The following is a 24,804-nucleotide window of genomic DNA, read 5'->3' on the forward strand; positions in this document are numbered from 1 at the left end:
TATTATATCCGTATCTTTGATTTTCTTTTATTCCAGCTCCAAATTTTGTGAGTTCCATGACACAAGGCGACTTCGTGTATTTCTTCTTTCGCGAGACGGCGGTGGAATACATCAACTGCGGGAAGGTAAGTCGTTGACTGCACTTAATCACGTCTGAAAATAGGTCACCAAACAGAGAACCATGTGGACTCTTCCGTTCTGCGGGGTCTCTGCTTATATATGTTAGCAGCATCTGCAGCTTTGTTACTGACTCAATAGAATTATTTCCAAGTGAGGCATGGCACAGGTTGTGTTGGTCACGTACTGCAAAGAATGTATTCTCGGCATGTACCGGGTCCATGAGATAAGCTAACATAATATGAACTAATAAATTCATCGGTGCAAGTAACAAAAGAACCTGACCACAAAATGAGAAAGTTTGGAGAGAAAAAACCGAGATAAATTTCAACTGTAGCGAGTTTTTGCTGTGGCCAATTATATATAACATCGTTGTTTCTGAGAAAACCCGCGCACTATTTCCTTCACGTGAAATTTAATACGCAGAAGGCAATTCAGTGTTGTACGTAAACTGCTTTGGAAGTCAACACAACGCGAGTGGTAACCTGAGTACACGTATTTTCCAAATGCGTTCTTGCAGTTTTATATACCTCGTGGCTTTAATGTTTATTTTTTTCAGATACATATATATTATTTGCGGAAATAAGCTCCGATGACGTTTTTATTTATATATCACATTTTTTCCCCACGACATATCTTTAAGCAGAACTAAGTTTCAAATAAAAAGCTGTAGAAGTTTGCTGAATAATATTTTTCTCATACTGATGTACAAATTTTTACGAAGCCTTTTAAGAAAATTGTTTAAAGAAGTTTTTATATTGGACCGTTTCGCACCGAAAGTGAATTCGTCCGAAAATGTTTAGCGCAAAAACCGCAAATTCTAAATTTTATTGAAATCCGTCAAGTAGTTTCATACACTAAAATTTGAAGTCGAAACACCGTCGTTAAGGTACCTAAGAATTAGTCAGTTTGCTAGTGTAGTAGATGTGGGATCCGAACTGTACTCCACGGTTTCCTGTTTCCTCAGCATTAAACAGCGAATTTACTATGGCTTTAATTAGAAAAAAATATAACCTATCCGGAACTCAAAATGGATGTGTCAACTATTTAAATAAATTACAATTTATTACGTAAATTTTTAATTACGATTCATGGAATTTGTATCACATGGGGAGTCTCTAATTTCGTTTGATTCTTTAGTTCTGTAATTTTCGTTTTTCGTGTTTGGTCTGATGCTTACGGAAACTGTGAATACTGAATCGGATAATATACCAGAGAAGTGGAGGATATTGAACATGACTTGTGTAAAACAGCACACGACTTGAAGACGCAAGAGAAGAATAGACGACATCAAAATGTGAACGAATGTCCATCTAAATGGCCCAAGCTTACATTTTTTACCGACGCTGTATTGACTTCACCGATGTCAAATCATCGCATGAAATTGAAAGATAATTGTGAATGGGTAAGGATTTGCAAGGATGTGTATAGTCACGACCGTTATTGTTATTATATCTATGTTCACCTGGAGGTGGTGAAGGAAACAAATGAAACCCCAACTTCGAACACAAGCCTAGAGCGATAATGTTAAACATCCTGCCCGGAGCGTGTCAGATATGAACAAAATGAGTGAAATAAATTCTCTAAAAACAAACGTAATACGAAGCTATAACAAATGAACTGGTTTTATAACTTTACGTTTTCCAAATTAAAGGTGGGTGTCTTCAGGATTATTTTTCTGTGTAGTCTGTATAAGATTACCGACGTTAAAAGCGTCAGGTCTCTAACATCCTTTAATTTTATGGAAGTCTGCGATTTACGTCTCTAACCGCGTTCAGGTTAATTTGAGTGTGGGGGTCCATTAGGCGTTACCATTCCTCAGAAACAGTCTCATCTCGTAAGAACCATAGTAAAATAAAGTCGAGTGTGGTGAGTTCAGGGTGGTGATACTATACAGAGTGATTCAAAAAGGACTTTACAACTTTGAAAGTGTATAGAAATTTATTCAGAAGGCTTACAGAATCGGTTGAGGTGTCATTTTGTAGCAAAACAAATCAAGTTTTACCACAAACAGTCATTTTGGTTCGATGTGATTGCCATTGGTGATACTGAAGACATCCCACCTGAAATAAATTTCTTGCCAAACACGATCCAGCATATCCGGTGTCACTTCTGCAACTGCGGCGGTGATTCGAGCTTTGAGCTCAGTGAGATTGGCAGATAAGGGTGGAACATACACACGATCTTTAATGAAACCCCATAAGAAAAAATCGAGAGGTGTCAAATCTGGAGAACGAGATGGCCATGCTATCGACCCTGTTCGACCAATCCACCGACCTGGGAAACGGTTATTGAGGAAATCCCGGACTTCTGTGAGGTAGTGAGGTGGTGCGCCGTCTAGCTGGAAGTGAATGCGTCCTTTTTGGTCATCTTCGTCTAACTGTGGTATGAGAAAATTTTCGAGCCATTTTCAAATGCACTGCCGCTTGCGCTCGCGGTGACGGAATTCGGTACTACAGCACAACGTGAGTCAAACTTGATTTGTTTTGCTACAAAATGACACCTCAACCGATTCTGTAAGCTTTCTGAATAAATTTCTATACACTTTCATAGTTGTAAAGTCCTTTTTGAATCACCTGGTATTATATGTCAGTAGAACTGGCGGCTAAGTGCGCACCAATCAGATGTGCTGTGGCTTGGGATGACGTAAAGAAAATGGGTGAGGAAGCAAGGAAACGTAGAACATACAGTGGTGCCAAATGTGACACTGTGGAACATCGGTTTCGAGTAAATGCGAATGTTTTGTTGAGTGCATTTGCATGCGACGTATCACGTATTTGTGAATAGTGTATGAAATTCGCGGAACGAGTAGTTACAGCTTTGCTGTTAGTCTGTTATATTAATAATAAATGAAATATTAAGTATTAATTAACTTTAAATTTGATGACGTACGCAATCACGTGGGATTTTTGTTGGACACAATTAGGTCTGTCACTAACAGCTACCTTTTTTGGCTGACACAGTTTTACTCTTTAGTCACTTGGTGTTGGCGGCATATGGCAATTGGTGTTTGATTTTAATTACAGTGTTTTTCAGTAGAACTGGCTGTTGAGTGGAGTTCTGGTCTGTGTGAGTGGCCATTCAGAGCAAAGCTGGTTTGCTGATTAGCAGCCGGAGCTCAGTCTGTTTAGAAGCTACGATGTAGAAGCATCCGCAGGCGAACTGAATTGTTGCAAGTTTACGCCTATCCATTACGTAGTCTCTCTTTTCCCCACTACTTTCGTCTTTACTCCCCTCTGACGCAGTCTAGCGGCCACCATAAATTCATTTGACTGTACTTTTGAACTGCAGAGACAAAGTTAGTTCCGGAAGTCCGTCTATCAGGATGTGATGCATGTTGTGAAGTTCTCTAAATTGGGGCCAGAATAATGTCATTCCTCTTGTTTTATTTGGCTGTGGTGATGGCCCTGCAGTTACATTAGCCTAGGAGCAAAACTGTGCTCCATTAATGCAAGTAAACAAAGCATGTTTAAAATGTTAATTAATGTATCACACAGGGCAGTGTTCGTTGTAAACAGACGTTTCCTATGTGTATATTGATGTCATTAAAAGCACTATTAATAACCACATACTGTAATCTGTGCCCTAGGAAACGCCTGGAGATAGGCAGCCTTTAACTGTTTGAAGGTTTACTCCACAGGCTGGGTTTTCTAATTTGTTTTAGCGAATGGTATCTCTCGAGTCCTGTGTCACACATCGTGGTACATCTTGTTACGGACGGAGGGTGACAGCAAATGTGTTGAATTACGGTCTATACCAGCCGACAACAGGTGGTCCTCCACTTTGTAGGCATATTAAGAAGTGTCGCAATAGATCAGAGGCTTGGATGGATTCATTGGTATAATTTGGGCGGAGTAAAAGCCTATGTATCACGCATGGAGGAGAAGACAGACATTAACAATTTGTTATTAAACCTCAAAAGAAGAGAGATTTAGAGACTAGGTGTATGTGTAAAATGGTAATATTAAAATGAATTTCAGAGTAACAGAATGTGGCGATGCGGGATGGATCTAGCGGACATGATTATTTAACTATAGAGTGGCATAAGAGCAGGTATTTATTGATTCGCGAGCCATTATACTTTTATCGAGAGATGCCCTGCATCCTGGAGTTGGCACTATTACTTCGCGTTCTTTAGGATACAGCTTCAAATATCGGCTCGGAGACGGAACTAGTCTTTTCGTGGTTTTACTCAGTATCTTCAGAGAAACACCGGGATAATGCCTTCAGTTAGGCCACGACCGCTTACTTGCGTATTTATTAATCATCTGTTATCCGATGCTGTGTATTCCGAACTAACCACAAGTAAAGAGTACAATGGGAATTATTTTTTGAGTTTAATTCAGACCCGATCGTATGATGTATTTGCTATTAGGAGTCTGGTTTTTTTTATAACACTTCCTTTTGTTTAGAAAGTCTATTAAACGTCTCTTAAAATTATGTTTATTCACAATTCTTGTTAGTATAAATTTCCTCAATTTTAAAGATATCAGACATAATTTTAAAAGTTTATTCCCTGGCCATGCTTGATGTCTTTAAGGTCCAACAAATATCTTATACGAAATATAAATTATATATATTTATAGTCCAGCTGCATGATGAACTGCTTCAGCTGTAAAGTTTTGTTTTGATTTTTTAGGATTTAAAACAGCGCGAAATATGTAGGCCTTTTTAGAACAGAGCCCCTCTTGATTACGATAAACGCTTCGAAGCAGGGAACGTGTGGTATTTTGTATGGATTTTAAGCGACCTACTAATTTGCATGAAATATTTACTTTATGTAAAAACTACAAACATGGTGACTATGCGAATGTTTTATTTTCTCTGACAGTTTCTGTACTAGTGTCAGCTATGTCAAAGTTTTGATTTATATGTTTTACTGCGCTCGCCATGTAGACGGAGGCTGTGAATACAAGTAGATACGACAGATTGTCACAGAACTTTTTGATTTTATTTAAATTTAAAAAGAATTTTGCTTACTGAACTTTGCTTTATGACAGTTTAAACTGCAAACATTCGCATCGAAAGGGAAAATGCAACATGTTGGTTTAGCTGTAGCATTAAGTACGTGTTAGCGCTTATTGGTGATATGTTGATTTAAGGGTACATCGACACCACAGTAATTTGCCCCTGTATATGTAGGACAAACACTGACGCATTACATTTAGCTTCTCTGTGAAGCAAAACTCCGAACTCTGAAGCCAATCTGTAAATGAAACAGGCCGAAACCACAGAAAACCTTTATGTTCGTTGGTTATGTACGCTATCTCGTTTCTGAACCATTCAATTCATGTGCCATCATTATAAATCGATCCTTCAGCTCCACAGGTGTGGGCGCACACCGTATGGACCGAATACAGAGTGTTCCAGAAGTGCGTCCGTTTATGATCTTAGTGTTTCGACCGTATTTCAAGCTTTACGATTCAGTTGTATGTTATATAGTGACGCTGTTTTGTCTGCAGAGGTCATGTAACATCGAATATAATCGTTTACAGCAAGTATGAAAGATTTTGAAAGAATTTGGTGGTGAAAAATATCACGAAAGACTTTCGATAGGCGGTAATTCGTCGTAGGTGTTTTGAGGTATCAGAAGTAAATTCCTTTGTCTTCTATCGTCGTGATATTTTACTCTATAGGCAGATCTCGGCGTAATGCTTTAAATTTCTTCGTCTCTGAAAAAATGTATGTTGACAGTTACAAACATGACCATCCTGCGAAATTTTGAGGTTATGTCTGACAAATTTAACATAATATTAATATATGACAGTGATAATTATGCATATAAATGGATCATTAAATTCTATGATTTATAGTTCGTACTAATCTTATTATATGGTTATATTCATTTGAAGGAATCTGTGCGTTATAAATAAATCAAGAATGATATACTCTATGTAGCAGGTGCTTTGTGGTAATAAATTTACGTTAATATACCCTCCGCATTTGTACAAACAATTTCTCATTGCCTCGAGGTTCATTATAAAAATCGTCACCAAGTCGATGCTCAGTCGCTTTGTCTTCAAGATGAAAGCTGCCAGTTGCTCACAAGTGCTTTAAATCATGCCTGCCACAACACCCTGCAAGAATTCAAAAAAAAGATAGTTTTTTCCCCATCGCACGAACGGCTCTCATACAACCAAGCGTGACGGACATGGGCTATTATATTAGGAGTGGACACAGTAGAATGTGTCAGAACCGCATACATGCGTATTCGTGGCAAGTTTCTTAAACACAGGACAATTTATTGAACATCAAAGCAGTTTAATCAAAATGTTTATCTTCCTGTCACAAACAGGTCACATATTACTCAATAATTTTCTGTTACATATCTGTTGGTTTATGTTAGTTAATTATCCGCTTAAAATTAAATGTACAGTGTCATTTAAATTTGGTGACAACTCTTTCATTTTACAGAGTTATACAATATTACGAAATTGTGTGAGGGCTGCATGCATAAGCCTATGTATTCATGGCATATACTTTAATTCACCACTTTTGCTATTTACAGTCGGTGCACAGTGGCTTAGAGTCATTCTACGTACACAATATATACGTTTTTTTTATAGTACTCTCTACTTTAATATCGCACTTATTTTTTTTAAATATTCTGTTTGACACACGTTGCCAGCCGTAATAAAATTGCATCTGCTGTAGATGTTTGAAGCCGGATGTTATATGTATGTATCAGTAATTGACATCGTGTACAAACTTTTTGTTAAACATATTTAGACTTTCATATTACATGTTACAAATCAGTTCTTTTGTTACTATTACGTCAGCGATTTTACAGAACTGTTCAACCATATGTGGGAATTGAAAACTGGTGCATTGTGGCTGTTAGGTGTGTAGTTTCGTTGCCTGCAGCGATATTACAAAGTGCCCACAGGGAGTACAAACCAAACTCAAAGCAATCACAATGTTTCGTGGGACAAAAGCATTATGTAACAGCACAAGGCAGCTAACTGGGAAAAAAAATCAATTCAAACTGGAAACCTAGGTGATTGTGTATTTTGCAGATACTTCGGAAGCTACACGGTTCGCAAAGTTCTGATGCTGTGATTGGTGGATAATGGCTGGGTTCCTTCCTTCCTTTGTATAGTTGCGATTTCAATTATTACACTTGTAGAAACTCTATGTGGTATCACTACGAAGTTATCACGTAATTAAATACGGTATATCATTATAAATAATAAGAACTGGCAAATTAACTTCTGAGGAGAGGTTAACATTAAAGGGTGCGTTTCTGCATAATGTCTGATGTGTGTTTATGCTGGAATATGAGGCAAGCGGAAATACGCAGGAAGTTAAGAGTTTGAAGTGCTCTTTCGACCCAGCATACTTAATAGGGTTATGATACTTGTAATTTGTTCAGAATTAGTGAGATTTGTGTGAATATTCTAAAGATATAACGTGTGTATATTTTGGATACCTACCACTTGTATATTTCAGCTGCTTTTAAATGTGTGTGTGTTGACGTAACTTCTGTATTTCATGGTTTGTTTGTCCAGAAAGTGCACAACGAAGCGTCAAGAGAGGGCGGCGACCTTGTGCAGAATAATTCCCTGCAAGGTTAATAGGCTGACAGAAGTCAGAGTAGCTGGAAACCGCGTAGGTTTGTGTAGAAATAATTCTGCTCGTATTCGGAATATACAGGGTTCGAATTTTTACCGAGATATCGACTATTCTGACTCAGTCTTTTGTAGTTTTACTCACTAACTTGAGGCGAATGTAAAGTGTTTGTGTATATTCAACTTATCGCAGTACATTGATATTTCCTTTTACTCTCAAATCCGATACTGAATTTCAGCACATCAAATAGTCACACGCCTGAAAAAATAGTTTTGAGCTATTTTGTGACTATTCCTAAATCGAGCTTACTACCACTTTGTCTTTTTGTTCACTCTGCACAACAAAAATTAATCGCTGGAAATTTATATCCCAAACCGGAAGTGATGTAAGCGTACAGCTGGCGTCATGATTCCAGTAATACGTGATCTTGTATTTGTAAGCATTGAAGAAAAAACACAAGTGGATTTTTCAGTCTTCCGAAAGCAAAACACAGGTGAAAGCTCTCCTTCGGTTGGTTACCTATGCGTTCTCGTAAGCTTACATCACTTCCGATTTGAAACTTTTAAATTTCAAGCGCTTGGTTTTATTGTACAAAGTGTACAGTGAGGATATTTGGCGGCTGTGCCGCAAGGACTAGGAAATGCAGTAGTCGACATGGCGATAGCTTGTTGCGGAAATATCATACCGTGCTGTCAGCCCACACCACCAGCTATCATTTGCAATTAAACACTAATATATAAGCCCACCAACGAACATTGTATTTAAATCTCTCTCCGTCTCCCATTCTCGTTATTTGTGACTTTATTTTTACTCGTATCATCCCATGTCTTGGATGTTTTAGGTAGTCTTTTTTTTTCATTTCTTGTCAGAGCAAATTTTCCATTTCACCTTAGCCCCCTGGATACCCCAAACCTGAGTCTAACAATATTTGGCAAGCGCATGGAAATCACACGTTATGCATTGAGGATTCTCGTCTAGAATCCATTCTGCTTTGTGCAGGGAATGTACACAAAGACAATTTCATGCTAACGAGCGTTAAGCGAAATGAGCCTACATTTAACGAGCTCATTCACGGGTCATGGAATAATTTCTTTCTGCATAGAACTTGAAGTTGGCATTCCCAACAACTTTCTTCACAGAAGTGAATTTAATTACGACAAAGACGCTGTTGAAACCAAAGTACAGCAGTGCTAATTCCATTTTATTGTGAAGCCCGGGTAACGGTACTGCTGAACCACGTTAAATTTGAACGTGGGAAGTATGTGAATTATATATATAATTCAAGGTTTTGGAGTGGGAAGGAAAAAAAATAACATGGTTTGTACGTAAAATCCTGTATTACCACTGTTAAGAGTCTTACCGGGTGTAGTAGTAATGAATTATGTCAGGAAGAAGACAATTCTCTCGATTGAAGACGGTGTTCCTGAGGATCTAGAGGTCTACGTTTGTTTGATGTAAGAACTTTCCCCAAATAAAGAAAATGGTATCTAATTACTACTATGATATTTTAGCCGTGGCCGCTGGGTTGCGTATGGCAGGATTACTGGGGCTGGAAGAATTAATAAATTAAATAAATTTAAATGTTTCATACACTTTTTTCGTATTTTGGAGGTCCGGATTCAATTTGTGGCCCGGAGACCAGCTATCCTGATTTGAAATTTCTCGTGGCATTCCTCAGTCTCTCCAAGCAAATTCTGGGATAGTGTCTTACATTAGGTCAGGATGCTTCCTTCCCTAGCCGTTCCAATTCATTATTCACTAATTACTCTATAATTCGATCATATTTAATGTAAACACTGGGATGTGTCGTTAAATAACGACGCGTATATGACCGTATAGTCCAAGTATTTTATGGAGCGTTTAGAGTTTGTCTGCTCAAGAGAGTTGGCCGAATCCACTCTCGCAGACTTCTCTGTCACGGGCTGTGTCCGTGATTTTGTTAACAGAGAAAGATCGAGCTTGGAGAGTTCGGTGTGTTGACATAAACACAAATCGTAAAATGCCTTCACCTAACGACATCACAGATGTCTTCATTTCGGTCCTTTCCTCTTACACGTTCTAGATTTCGCGCAGGTCCAATACTGCCTTGATGTAACAAGCTAGGAAAGTGTGTTCCGTACTTCAGTACATATAATATCCTCATACGTTCCTTGCAACGTGTATATTTATTAAATCAGTCATGTTCAATAGTTCCCACTTTGACTACCAGACCGCAGCACCACATTGTGTACCTCTCGAATTTCATCGTCTGTAATTGTATTACCATCACTCATAGGATATTCAAAATACGATTGTGAGGTCGTACAGAATACCACAACTTACATATCAAATTTCATCGATATCTGCCCAGTGGTTCTCGAGTTGAATCGACTGTATTCAGTGTTGAACGTTTAACCAATAGACTGGCAGCTATGAAACTCGACAACAGTGAGAATCGTCATATCTTTTAAATCCCCCCCCCCTCCAGCGAAACATATGTTTTTAGTTGGTTTATGTAACGACGATTTGGCAACTACCGACGTTAAACTGCCTTGCATGGCGGAATGATCGTGAAAGATAAAAAGGGTGTGACAAAGTAAAAATCAACAATCCATCGTACTTAGCCGTACTTGAGGAACTTGTAATTGCCAAATTAGTTGAGAAATTTCTCACTCTTTATGGTGCTCGAAGCTTCATTACCTATTCACAAGCGCCCGCCACTAGACAGTATGCTGAAATAATCAAGACATTCTTCATATTTTATGGAGCCTTAACGTGTTCATTTACCGTGTTCATAAGTTCCTGCCTCTATACCCTATCCTGAGCTAGAAGATTCATTCTATATTCTCACATCTTACGTAGATGCCATAGATACTAACTGATCGATTTTTGTGAAACAAGTCATGGCATTGTGTCACTGAATGCATTCTTATTTTGGTACTTTTTCTTAAGCTTCATGTGATCAACATGGCCGTTGCGCGAACTTATGTGATGGGAGCAGAAAATTGTACGTCATTTAAGGCGTTCTTTCTGTTAAGGAAATTGAAAATAGCGACAGCAGTTGCCTGATTTATTTTTGTGAAAATGATAAGTGATGATTCATTGTAACTTGATCCCTGAAATGACATAAGAATGACTGATTTAGAATTTGCAGTGTGTGATGCCCCGTGTTGTGTCATAAGACCGTTGTAACATGTTTGTTTGCTGGCATAGAATAACTTGCTTGATCTGTGCGACTATTGTTCGCAGGCTGTGTATTCCCGCGTGGCCCGTGTCTGCAAGCACGACCGTGGAGGACCTCACCGCTTCCGAAACCGCTGGACGTCCTTCCTAAAGTCTCGCCTCAACTGCTCGGTGACAGGGGACTTCCCCTTCTACTTCAACGAGATACGTAAGTGTGGCCATCCCTAAAAGAAAAACGTTTTAATTATTTTGGTGCTATTTTACAAAAACCCAAACATATCCTTTTCAGACTCAGGTCTTGGAGAAGAAGTCAGTTTTGTGATACAGCCCCGAAGATGGGGGCAGTAGGTTCCTTACAAACATGGTGGTTTTCTAAACTACATACACTGCATATGTTGTTCTTTACCCTTCTCCTGCCTCTTGTCATTCCTGATTTTCTTCTTTCCTTCGCTCCCTCCTAATCTTTCCCCACTTCTATCTGTATTATTCTTCTTACGAATTTTTTTTTCCTTTTCTGACTTTTGTTTCTTACTATTTTCCTTCTTCATTGCCCCGATATGCAGTTTTGTACCTTGTGCATTATGGAATTCTTATTTATTTTTCATTTTATTTGTACTGAATTTCTTGACTGATAATTCGGGAGTGAATCGTTTGTTTCTCGAAAAGACTGAGTTGCTGTTTCGTCCCCACCACCAGGAGGCATTTGTGTAGAGAAATACATAACTTCGACAGTTTAGGATGCGGAGGTACATTTTTAACGTCGATCTCATCAATGTAACTGCCGTAAGTGTTAAATCGCAATTTAAAAGTTGCCACCATTCTTGCTGTTAATTGAGATCAGATGTAATATTTAGACCGTTGTGGCTGTCTCCTTACGATAATGATTGAACAGTGGGTTTAAAATCGACCTAACAGTACGGCAATTCGCCATGATTACCAAATCAAATCAATACTTAGACTAAACTTAGGGCCCTCACTTAACTTCAGTTTTTTGTAATGGCATTTTCTTCACTGGAGATGTAATGATTATGCCGTCATTATTTCGTTTCTTCAATTAGGCATAGGGTGCGTTAGAAGTGCTGGCACTTGCGCAAAGGACTGGTTTTGGTCGTATGAGATGGACCCGTCCGAAGCACGTCCCAGAGGGGTGTCAGCTTCAGTTGGTTTGTAGCTCTAGAAGTGTTCAGAACGATGCATCACCGCAGCTGGAGCTGTGCGACCCCCCGACTACTACTGAACTCCCCTCTCTCGGCTTAAACATCGTGCACTTACGTGCCACGACTACTCGAGCGATCTTTAATGACATATTACACTCTACAGTACATGTACATTTATACCAGTTTGTCTCAGTTTCTTCAGCTAAATAGTGGCATTTTCTCCACACTGGATGGAACGATTACTCCACCTTGTATCAGTATCTTATGTTGGGTAATAGCAAATTCTTCTGGTTATATCACGATAACTATATTTCCTCAATTGGACAGTGATATTTCTTCCACATAAGATGTAATGGTTATACTGCCATTGCTCGATTTCCGGAGCTTCATTCGTTATAACGAGCTGCAGGCCTGCCATCTGAAGAGAGGATTGAATTAAAGTAGGAGGGACTTGGTTATTTAATGGCTGCAAGTGGCATGTGTTCTAAAAGAATTTTGCCTGGAATTTTGTGGAAACCTGCCTTTAGTCCTCACAATACCAAGGAGATTCTCGCACAGATCCTACTGGTTTGTTGCAGAATACAGAACACTTTATTTTGTATGCAAGGTAGTGGATTCAGCATTATGGCACCACTGTACAGCTCACGCATCGTAGATTCCGTCGACGGTTCAAAAGAGTGACTCTGTCTACGTTTCAGTATTCAATTAATCATTTTCCGAGTTATAAAAGCTGCACTTCTTTCAATTCAGTGTTTATTTAATTACTCCTTTCCATCTACTTGTCTGCTTTAATATTTTAACCAGCTCCCCCCCCCCCCCTCTCCGTAGGCATCTGTCGTTCGCGTGCATTATTAGTAAATTATTATTGTTTTTTGTTGATGTAAACGATCTTGTTTGTCATCTAATTGTGATTGATCTTGGTTCTTAACAAAAATCCTGTTACTGTAAAGTTTTTAATCTTCTGCTATTATCATAGCCATTTCTTCTACAAAGCCTGGAAGTACTATGCTTCCTCACTGGTTTTACGTATTCCTTACATATTACATTGAGAAAAAAATTGTTTTTTTAAGAAATCGCAATGTGATATGATGACAGTGCTTTTTAATATTATTGTTAACTAGTCAAAATTGCTATTGAAGCAGGTAAGTTGGATTTGTTAGAAATTATTTACGACAATTTGAGGACCCATCCAAGGCAGCGATCACCTAACAGCAGGCAATAAGTTATAGTATCATATCACAACAAAGCAACAAACATTTGGACCTATGTGTGCAAAATTTTTGTAGAGTAATGGATCATGAGTCTATCTAATACCACAAAATGTTGTGTACATTAAGTATAGATTATACAATGGACATTGTCCAAAAAATTGTAGTGTAATGAATCAACCGTTGCAGCAGACTTTCAATATATTATTAGATTAACCCCTTCAATGTATAGTTTAATTTAGGAAATAAATGCCTTCTTTTGTTTCTCTCTTCTAAGGTAACCTTTACTTTCCATTAATAAGAGTCATAAATCAGGCAAGTTAGATTCATTGTCTAATGAGGGATGCTTAAAAAAAATGGCTCTTCCAGCGGCTATCACATATGGAGAAAATCGCTACTGCCCATTTTTACTAATTCCCTAAACTTAGGCTTAGGATACAATTTTCATTCTTGTATCTTCCCACGATCACACACAGATGTGAATTTAATTAAAATGCATTTCCACTTTATTGAATTAAAATATAAAACAGCGGTATGAAAGTGGTTATTCGATGTGCATTTAAAACTTAAAATTTCTTAAAATTGGGACATTTTGGGCTGCGTATCATGTATAATTGAAGAATTGAGTTGGGCCACATAAAACGTGGAAGAGGGCTTCAAATTTGACATGCCTGCCAAAGATTATTTGTTTGAAGAGTCGAGAGATATCAAAAGATTTTATTTTGTCAAAGAATATAAGAGCGGAGATAACCAGTGCTCATTAACGAGGTGTCTCTTTCACAGCACTGAATTTATATATGTACATTTTGTCCCTTCCTAACCATGGTGTAATGATGAATAACCACCACGGTGGTCTAGCAGTTATAACACTGGCCTTGTAATCCTGGGGTCCCGGGTTCGATTCCCGGCGGTGCTCAGATTTACAACTTGTGTAATGGTTTCTCCATGGCATCCCAAAAATTACTCCAGGTGGTCACAGCAGGAGCATTAAATGTCGCGGTCCTGATTGAACCCATATACCGATGGGTCGTGAATCCTGCTAACCACCAACCTAACCTTCAAGTACAGTACGGGACAGTATTTTTCCATGCATGAGATGTAACGGTTAATAAGTTTCAAGCCCATATTTTCAGAGTATGGTGTAACAAGTCAATTGAGTACCAGATATTGGTATTATTGCTAATGTTAATTGATATTTGCTTGAAATTTATTGTTTCAGAATTAAGGAATCTACATAGAATGTTTTGTCTGTACAAGACACTGGGACAGAAATGTGCTTTGCTCTTCCTCATTATTCAACCAAGTAATTGCTTTGACTGTAATATAATAATACAATAGGAGATATAACTGTTTGTTCAGCAGAAATTAAGTTGCCAGACCCTGTTATTCAACAGTAATTGGTTTCTCTCACTTCATTATTTTAGAGACTTTGTAATTAAGAAACCATTTCACAGCATCGGTACTACGTATTTAAATTCAACCAGGAAAAACTTTAGCTTTCTAGTCACAAAGTTATAGAATTGATTAACCATCTGAGCTTCTAATATTATAAGCATTACAAAGAGAAAATTAGATTGCTGTAGAATCCTACTTCAATTAGCAGCTAATTTATAACCTCACTACTGTTTCTTTACAGGGTTGTACAAAAATGTAATTAGAAAGTAAATAAAAAGTACATTCACCTGGCTTTTTGTAGTAGAATTGCGTGATGGAATAGTTCACCTCATATAAATGCTTTGCAAGCCTTCCAAGCACCTTTCATTTTACTGTTTCATACTTCTGCAGCTTAAAGGACCAGTCTTAATGAATCGTGGTTGGGAAGTAAGTCACACAAATCTGAGATTTGTGGTTCTCTTTCATTTGAAAGAAGGTAAAAAATTTCTCCGTTCAAAGAATATCTCATGAGTGTCAATTTGAAGGATCTTAGACATCCATGAATGTGCTCGAAAGACCAGTTTTAACCCCATAACTTAATTTGTAGTGGAGAGCTTGATGATTTCTGTTCTGCACCGAGCTTTTGTTAGGATGATCAAATCAGGAGAATGAGATCAGTGAGGCATGTAGCATGTATGGGAGAAATGAGAGGCATATCAAATTTTAGCCGTTAAACGTAAGGGGACCACTTCAAAGATCCTGGTAGCATAGGTGGGAGGACAGTATTATAAGAGATCTTAAAGTTAAATGATGTGAACTGGATTCATCTGACTTTGTTTAGTGATGAGTGGCAGGTTCTTATGAACATGGTAATGCATTTTTGGGTGGCATAAAAGGTAGAAAATTTCTTAACAAACTTAAACAGCTGTTATAATCACAGGAATTACTCTGTTGTATTGTGATAATTATGTAGTTAAGTAGTTAGTTGTTTGGTGCATTAGTTGGTTGGTTAATTAGTTAAAGCCATGGACAGCAGATGAAGCGTGGACTGATTTCCCCATATTGCCAGATTTACATTGCCAAAAGTACCTTCTACATACTGAGGCAACAGCAAACATTAATGAACAGACATTAAAGAAACTAAACTACACTTACTGCATTAATAACACCAATTTCCGAATGTCTACAAGACATAAAAAGTTATTGGACAATTGAAAAACACAATGAATTGGAAATTGTGGGATGAGTATGTTTCCATTTGCTGTGGATTAGAGCCTGGGCCTTGTTGCCTTGCTGCCTTGGTACCATATCTGGCAACATTACATTATACCTCATGTTTCAAATGCTGTGGTCAGTCAGTTATGTTTACTAAATGACTACTTTTCGGTTAGCAGACAACAACAAAGTTTATAAATTAATTACAAACAATGATTTAGTATGGTATTACTTCAGAGAATGGAACTGATGAGAATGTATATGTGTCTGGTGTTGATCAGACGCGATAAGGAAGAAAGCCCATCTTGAAAACAAGAACCTTAACCTAACTAACTAACTAACTAACTAGATGGCTTACCGAACCCAAAGGTTCATCACCGAATTAACCAAAGCTCTCCACCGGACCCTGTCCTGGGCCAACAAAATCCAGTCTCCTTCAACTCCTATCTCCCATAGATCCCGCCTGAGATTATCCTCCCATCTACGTCTAGGTCTCCCCAGCGGTCTCTTCCCCTCAGGCTTCCCAACCAATACCCGGTGCACACCTCTTGTCCGATCCATGCGCGCTACATGCCCCGCCCATCTCATTCTTCTTGACTTAATCACCCTGACAATACTGGGGGAGGGGAGGACTGCTGATTTTTAAGCTCATCATTATGCAGTTTTCTCCATGCCCCATCGTCTTCCCTCTTAGGCCCAAATATCCTCCTCAACACCCTATTCTCAAACACCTGCAATCTGTGTTCCTCCCTCTGAGTGAGAGACCATGTTTCGCACCCATACAAAACAACAGGCAAGATCAAGAACCTTAACCACACTTTTTTATTTTGTCTACTGACTTATAAATTTTGTAATGTGTCATCTTATTCCCAGCCATTATTTCATTCACAAATGTTGACTGTGTGCATTGTACATATGCATGATACATCTTTAACAGTGCTCTGAAACCACCTTACTTTCAAAATCGTCTGAGATGAGGGGAACAGTAGGAGAAACTTGTCTTCCATGTAATTCAAATTATTAAAGTTGTAAAAAGGCCTTATTATTCAAAGGAAAATATTTGGCAAGGTAAATATGTAGTTGAATGACAATATAACCATTTCTCCTAAAACAATCTCAGTATTGGAATGGAAAAGCATGATGATATTAAAAAATGTGTCTTAAGGGAGAAGATATGAGGGTGTAAGTTGATGGAACTGGCTCAGGATCATGTCCAGTGACTTAATTTGGTATTAGCAGTGTTTAACCTTTGAGTCTACTATCATAGAATTAGTTATAGCGTGAATTATAAAGAAGTTTTGTCTCTTTCTTGCAGAATCAACTACTGAACTGATTGAGGGTATGTATGGGTCCGTGAGAGCTCAGCTCATCTATGGGGTGTTTACGACGCCTCCCAACAGCATCAGTGGCTCAGCAGTCTGTGCATTTGCACTTCAGGACATTACAGACACATTTGAGGGCAACTTCAAGGAACAAGCACAACTAAATTCCAATTGGTTGCCAGTCCAGAGTGCCAAGGTAGTAGCAGAAATACCACATACTTTTCAAGTCCTTTGTGATATTTTTCTGTTTGCTTTAAATTCGTTTATTTCCTATTCATTGTATCTGCAAAAATATTGATTGATAGGAAAAGATGAATCTGATGAGGTAATCATGTGTGAAAGTAGACAGTGAAAATGTCTCAGGATATGTGATTGATTCTGTAATAACTTTAAGCGCAGGCTGGTGTAGGAATAGTGATGTTCTGAACTTGTATTGAAAAAGTACCTAGTTCAAATCTTATATGTTATTACCCATCTTGACTGAGTTTTTGTGGCTTTCCTCAGTTTCCCCAGGTGTATTTCCAGTGTAGTACTTCAAAATAATATAAGAGGGCGTTATTATATCCACTTTGAAGGTATGACCCCAATCCTTACATTCACCTGGAGGGAGTCAGTGAAACTACAAAAGCTGAGTCTTTGTTACAAACTCCAGATCCTTAGAAGACACAAATGCCTGACAAGTTATTCCATATGTCCCTTTGATTTTAATACTGATAGAGATACTAATTACTGTATCATAAATTAACATGTTTAGATATGTTAATAACAGGTACATTTGTAAATAGTTATTTGCGCTGTATTGTGTTCCTTGGAAAACCCGCGAAATAGAAAAGGTTGCGAACCACTGTGTTATATGATTGGACCTTTCATACTTCAATATTTTTACATCAATAAGTCACTCTTATCTATTCTTCTGTCTTCCTGTTTACCACATCTTCTTTAACTGTATATTTGTAATTCAGTTATTAATATACATCATTCTGAATAAAACCAGTCTCAAATCAGTACTGAGAATGATTGTTCTGTTATATTTTAATAAGTTTTCTTGTTATGTAGGTTCCTGATCCCAGGCCAGGACAGTGTGTCAATGATTCTCGGACTCTGCCAGATCTCACTCTTAATTTCATCAAGACACATTCATTGATGGATGAATCTGTGCCTTCATTTTTCCATCAGCCGATTGTCATCCGCACCAGTTTTCAGTAAGTTAAGTTAATGATAAAGTCATGACATATTGTACGCATGTTTAAATATGTATAGTTGTCCCTGTGCTTACTTAATCACCATGTAATGAGGATGCATGGGAGCATCACTGTGTAGCTGAAGTCATTAAACTTGGCACCAGACAGATATGAGTGGTCAGCTTCATGATCCAACCACTTTACCTCAGGGAAAAGAACACCCATGAGACAGGAGGCTGGGTGTGACTCAGAGCCCGTCTAGGTATGGTGGGGATTGAATCCTTGCCATCTAGTCCATACTCTTTTACTGTCCTGAGTGGTCTTGGCACTGCAGATACATACAGTGTCAAACCCCGTATCTGGCATCCCAAAATTCGAAAGAACCTAAAATCATATTTTACCCTGGTGATTTTTTCAGTGGTATTTGTCTCTGCGTCATGTTTAAAACTGGCACTTTGCGGTTCTTCGACTCACCATCATGTGTGAATGGCGCCACTGTTGATGGTCTTATTACTGATAATAGAAGGCAGCTTACTTGTTGGATAACACTTTGAAAAGTGAAAAATAAGAAGTCTTACTTTTGTTGTTCAGACGTTCTCCATATTCTGGAACACATAAGAACCAGCCAGATAAAATGCATCGTTATACAGCTTCAACCAGCCAGATATTGTTAGCCATTTGGTTGAATTATATGCATGTGAGGTATCATGAAAAGTTCAGCAGTTGATTATATACACTGTACTTCATCTTCCGTGATACGATCGCAACTCGCAACATGAAAAATATGATACAGCAGTGTGTGTTAAATACCAGCATATAAGCGACTGTTAACGTTCCAAGACTGGCTAACATGAGAGCTGTGTATGTCATGCAGTCCCTTCCACTCATGCCTATTCCATATTGCATGGCTGACGAGCCAGCTAACAATACATGTTGTCCGATCAGTTTTTATGTGTTCTAGTGTATAAACTACCATTGAACTATGGAAGGAAAACTTTTTTATTTTTTGTCAAAGTGCTAGCAGAGCTAACGTAGTTAATATGAATACTTTGTCCCAGTACACACATTAAAACTAATATAGAACTCAGTAATATAAATATAAAACAATTTATAGTAAAAATTATTTCAATTTCAGGGCAACAACAATAAAATTACTGGCCAAGTTGTGTGTCACATTTTTTATTTATTCTCTTCTTTATAAATTATTTAATTATTGTGTCAAATGCCCATCAAGTGATAAAATATCAGAAATTACAGCCATACCAGTTTCAAGGAGTTCATCAGCTGCGACAATGTGTTATGACTGCAAGAATTCAATATTGCCATTGTTATTATTATTTCATGCAGGAAAAAGTTTATTTGTAGTAGTTAGGTTATAATTTAAATGGAACAGCCTTTAGTACAAAGCAGCTTAGTAGAATTTATGCATAATTGGTTCTTAGAGTCACAAAGTAAACCTTCTTTATTTTAAATTTCAGTTACCGCTTTACTCAGATTGCTGTCGATCCACAGATTAAGACTCCCGGTGGCAAAGCATATGATGTGCTGTTTATAGGAACAGGTAAGTTTACATGGAATATGTGGGATGACACGCATAACATTAAAACAATCAAGGAAGGAGACAAAATAATAATTTTTTTTTAGTGTTGGCAGTTATCATACTTCTATATGAATATTCAACTTTGGTCAAGAAAAACAAAGATGTTGGTAAAATCTTAGCAGCAAAAATGAAAGGTTTATATGTCAGTAGATGTATCAGACATAATAAACTTAAAATAAAATGTAAGAATCTAAATATTTATTCAGCAAGCAGAGGAATATTTAGTCGCAGAGAACTGAATGGACATCTGTGAGAGACTCCCAAAATTTTTACTTTATTTAAAAATCAGAGGAATATAGAGATATAGGAAGACCATTGAAAAAGGCTGTGAAGTCATAACAGACTTGAGCATAATTGGTGGAGAACAATAAAAATGAGAAGAAATTTTCATGTAACATGCATCTTCTGCTTGTATGTGGATGCGTTATTAGAGACGTCTAAGGTCCCACTGTCGACAAGACTCCAAATACAGTGGCAACAAGCCACAACACACCACATAACACTGTAAATGTACGTATTGAAAGATATAAGACTATAATTTTACCTCTTGTTTTGTATGGACTTGAGGATAAAGTGAAGAGCTTATTATTTTTTCACCAAAGAGAGAGGAGACCCTGGTCCTCCAGGTTGGGGGTTGGTCGCAAGGTTAACAACCTTGCACCGTAAAAAGGAAGATGTTTCGAAACCTCAATCAAAGCCTCGGACAGACGGACCTAACAGAGGACCGAATAGAAGAGGAGAATTGAGGAGGCCGTGGACCGAATACGGACCGGAGAGCCATAGAAGAAGAAGAGAGAGGAAGTAACAGAAAGTTGGAGAAAATTACATAATGAGAAGCTTTATCATTTGTACACTTTATGTAAGATCGTTATGGTTGGATAGGTGGGACATGTATCATGCGGGGAGGAAGTGAGAAATGTATATAAAATTTTGGCTAGGGATTCAGAAGTGAAGTGAAGAAGAGGCCTAGTGGTAGGTGGGAAAATAATATAAAATTTATCTTTAAGAGAAAGAGTATGTGAAAGTTTGGTATAAGTTGGAGCTGACTCTGGGTGAGGTCTAATGGCAGACCTCTGTGAACATGAAAATGGTAATAAACCTTCACATTCCTATGAACAGACTATTTACCTGAGCTATGAGGTTCATGTGGCAGTGAAGATGTTGATTTTAGTCTTTTTATTTGTAATGCTCAATGGATTAGAAGGGCTTAGACATACAGTGACCATCTTCATGGCTGAATCAGCACTGAAGTTGGAGACACTGTTTCTCCAAAATGTTGGTATCCACTTACAAACCCCATATTTATAATTCTCTGTACCTTGAAGTAATGGAAGTTTTAAAAAGTATATTATTCTACAAACAGAATAATTGAAACATTTGTGTATTCTGTACGGTGTGAGGTTTATGCTTTTAATACTGCAACTTCTGACCTAAATGGACCAAGGATGGTCATATAATCGAAAGTATCGGATAATATGTGAAACTAATAAAAAAGACAATTGTAAGTATCATATCAGTTCATAACTCAGTTTACACTGCTACTAAGTTATGAATAAAATACAGTGGCATCAAATGAAAAAATCTTACAAACAAAAATAGCATTTAACATAACATGTAACATTTGTGAATGAAAGAATTAAATTTTTGAGAAATTAATAATCAGTATTTGCTTCTGAGCCTCCTTACTTTTCTTTGGTGTAAGGACATGCCAGTGCCTAAACAGTAGTACATCTGTTATGGTTGCCCTCCTTTGTTGTTTAATGTAAGCAAGTGTGGTTTCGATAGAATTTAATCCTTCACTATGACTCACAGCATATTGGATAGATTGGAATGCTTGATTACTGAAGGTCAGACAGTTGGGATTCTACTATATTATCTTATGTTTTTGCTGTACGTTTGCCAAAGTTGCTAGTCAGTACTGAATAAATTACTGCATTCTTCCTTTCTAGACAATGGTAAAGTGATCAAGGCAGTAAATGCCGGTTCTGCTGACACAATGGAACAAGTTAGCCCAGTGGTTATTGAAGAAATTCAAGTGTTCCCATCCCAAGTAGCTGTGCGTAATTTGAAGGTTATAAGAGATGCCAATTTGCCAGAGGGTCGCCTAGTGGTGGTTGCTGATGGTGAGGTGCAAGCCTTGCGTTTACACCGATGCTACAGTGACAAGATACTGTCTTGCAGGTACATTATCACTGACTTCAACAGGAACATATGAGCAGAGCATGAAGACAATTTCAGGCTACACATTACATAAGTCTCTTGCTTTTTTTTCTGTTTAAAGTGTATTTTTCGACAAAATTGTAAAAGTAAAGTAAAGTAAAGCTGTCCCACTGTATGCTATGTTGGCACTTTGAGGGAGAGAAGGTATAGTTCCTACTCATTCTTAACCTTGGCGTAATATAAGTAATGCTCTAAATTTGTATTTGACAGGTATCCAGTTTGGACCTTCTTTTGGGTTTTATCTATCATGACAGTTTTCATTGATATCTTTGATCTCTTCGTGTTAACACAGGTATTGTATCTTCATGTAGGCCCAAACCAATTCCTTCTAGATATTTACTTACTCACCGTTCATGATAATCTTATTTCATTTAATATTTATTAATGTTGATGTTACCCTAAATCAAGACATCTGTACTCCTCCCCCAATATTGTCAGAGTGATTAAGTCAAGAAGAATGAGATGGGCGGGGCATGTAGCGCGCATGGATGGGAAAAGAGGTGTGCACCAGGTATTGGTTGGGAAGCCTGAGGGGGAGAGACTGCTGGGGAGACCTAGACGTAGATGGAAAGATAATATCAGGCGGGATCTATGGGAGATAGGAGTCGAAGGAGACTGGATTACGTTGGCCCAGGACAGGGTCCGGTGGAGGGCTTTGGTTAATTCGATGATGAACCTTCGGGTTCGGTAACCCATCTAGTTAGTTAGTTAGATCTCTCTAACAGACTGTTTTATTTCCACATTTCTTCATTTGTGTAGTTAATTTAATTCATCATGAATTGCTCTCATTTTGTGTTCCAGGTTACTTTATATCACAATACAAAATCTTAATATGTTAAGTCAGTGGCATTAATTAGCGCAATATGTGACAAATACAGGCATGCTTCTGTATTCATAAGGGATTTGTTCCTCATATGACCACAGATAAGGTCATGGACTGATAATTTATGTATGTTCCATTTTAATCTTTTTGCTTGTTTGCAGTTTTTAAATTCCATTCAATTGCTAACATTGCTTGTTTTTATTTAGGAGCCATTATTGCCCAGGAAATACAAAAGAAAGTAAAATATTGTAAACTTTGCAGGACATTCACCAAGTCACCAGTGTTTGCCATTTGCTGCACAAAAGGATCAGTGTGGACATTTAATTGTCAGACTGCACGTACTTATCCTTAACTATTTCCAAGCTGAGATATTACAGAAAATAAGCTTTCTTTTCTTTTTTGGTTTTATGGTTACTTTTAAATTCAGTTTGCAAGATACTCTCAATAATTAGTGTAATGTGTCATGAGAAGACAGGAGAAGCATATTTTACTCATAGTGGCCCACACAGGAAATGAAAAGAGAAAGAGGTCTTAAAAATGATGCATCTTCCTGGTAGCGTGGGAGGCTTCATTTACATTAACAACAAAATGGGTCTTTTCCTGCATACATGTAAAAAATAAATTTGTTATTGATGACCTGTCTGCCTGCCTGTGCCTGTATGTGCTGAACTTCATAATTCAGCATCAGAATTAAATTAATTAGTTTGAAGTTATTTGTGCGTAAATGTCATTGTCTTTCTTATTTTCTGTTCAGTGAGTGTGTTGCCTTGCAAGACCCATACTGTGCATGGGACAAGCAGAACCAGAAGTGTAGAGCTGTGGGCGCTCCACGTTGGAATGATGAAAAATACTTTCATCAGAGCATTGCAACAGGGGTCCATTCAGCTTGTCCTGCAAGTAAGCTCAACAATGTTGTCTGTATTTAATGCCATTCATTTTATTATTTTGTGTCCAAAATTTTTACTTTTGCAGATCAAAATATGTATAATGGCGGATGACTGACATCATAAAATTTATGAATGTAAAAAAATTCACAATCACTAACTTTACCACTTGATTGCAGATAAGCTCATAGGAAAGGATGCAGGAAGTGTAGGTGGACTTTCTTCCACTTACCCCAAGACTTTTAACCAGGACACAGGACATGTGAGCAAGGATGTCCTCGGTGGAGAAGTCATTAACATAATGCAAGACCAAGAAGAACATAGTGGTGAGGGCTGCTGTATGTAATAATGCCTGTTGTTTAAAAATATGAACATTGAAAGTTACAAAACTTTGCTTCTACATCTTGTTCTGTATAGCTGTGAAATGTGATCCTTCATCTTAAAAGAGTAACATACTTTAGAGAATACGTGGACCCAAGGCAGATGAAACAGCAGGAAAATAGAAAAAATTGCATAATGAAGAACATAAAAATTTGTACTCTTTACCAGATCTAATTAGGGTGATGAGATGAACAGAACATGTGAGGGATAAGAAATGTATATAGAAAGGTTACCAGAAAACCTAAAATACTGTTCCAAGCAATCACTTAGTTATATATCATATCCAAGTTTGCATAAATTTCCTTCTTGCTCCATGAATATATTGAACACTTAATTCATTAAACTGATCTCAAGTTTATTCTAAGGGAACTCATTTTCTGTTTGTTAGATTTAAATTGCAGTAGTGTCTGTGTGTGTATTAATAAACGGGTTAGAGTAAAATGTTTTGCAGAAATTTTCTACGAAAGTCAAGAAGTTCTGAAAAGAGTTTGAGAAACTCACATCCTTTAAAATGCCCCATTCTACTTAATGAGGTTAATAAAAGGTATACATTAATAATTATATAAGTTTGTGATGCATTCTGTGAATAAT

General features: G+C 37.7%; 1 protein-coding gene across 7 annotated transcripts in view; it reads left to right on the plus strand.

Annotated features, from left to right (window-relative positions):
- Sema1a (semaphorin 1a) overlaps positions 1-24,804 on the plus strand; it is a 799,656-nt gene that overhangs the window by 765,639 nt on the left and 9,213 nt on the right. For 6 of the 7 annotated variants that reach the window (XM_022079449.2, XM_022079438.2, XM_087343636.1 and 3 more), the window contains 8 exons: positions 37-125; positions 10,915-11,056; positions 17,118-17,323; positions 18,181-18,326; positions 19,784-19,866; positions 21,855-22,086; positions 23,703-23,845; positions 24,012-24,158. In XM_022079449.2, the coding sequence (XP_021935141.1) occupies positions 37-125; positions 10,915-11,056; positions 17,118-17,323; positions 18,181-18,326; positions 19,784-19,866; positions 21,855-22,086; positions 23,703-23,845; positions 24,012-24,158 (1,188 nt within the window). The remainder of the gene's footprint in view (positions 1-36; positions 126-10,914; positions 11,057-17,117; positions 17,324-18,180; positions 18,327-19,783; positions 19,867-21,854; positions 22,087-23,702; positions 23,846-24,011; positions 24,159-24,804) is intronic. The other variant, XM_087343635.1, reaches the window with a different exon arrangement.

This window comes from Zootermopsis nevadensis, unplaced genomic scaffold (assembly GCF_977971745.1).
Source record: "Zootermopsis nevadensis isolate Lab colony 2312 unplaced genomic scaffold, Znev_1.0 Znev_ptg000006l, whole genome shotgun sequence".
Taxonomy (NCBI): domain Eukaryota; kingdom Metazoa; phylum Arthropoda; class Insecta; order Blattodea; family Termopsidae; genus Zootermopsis; species Zootermopsis nevadensis.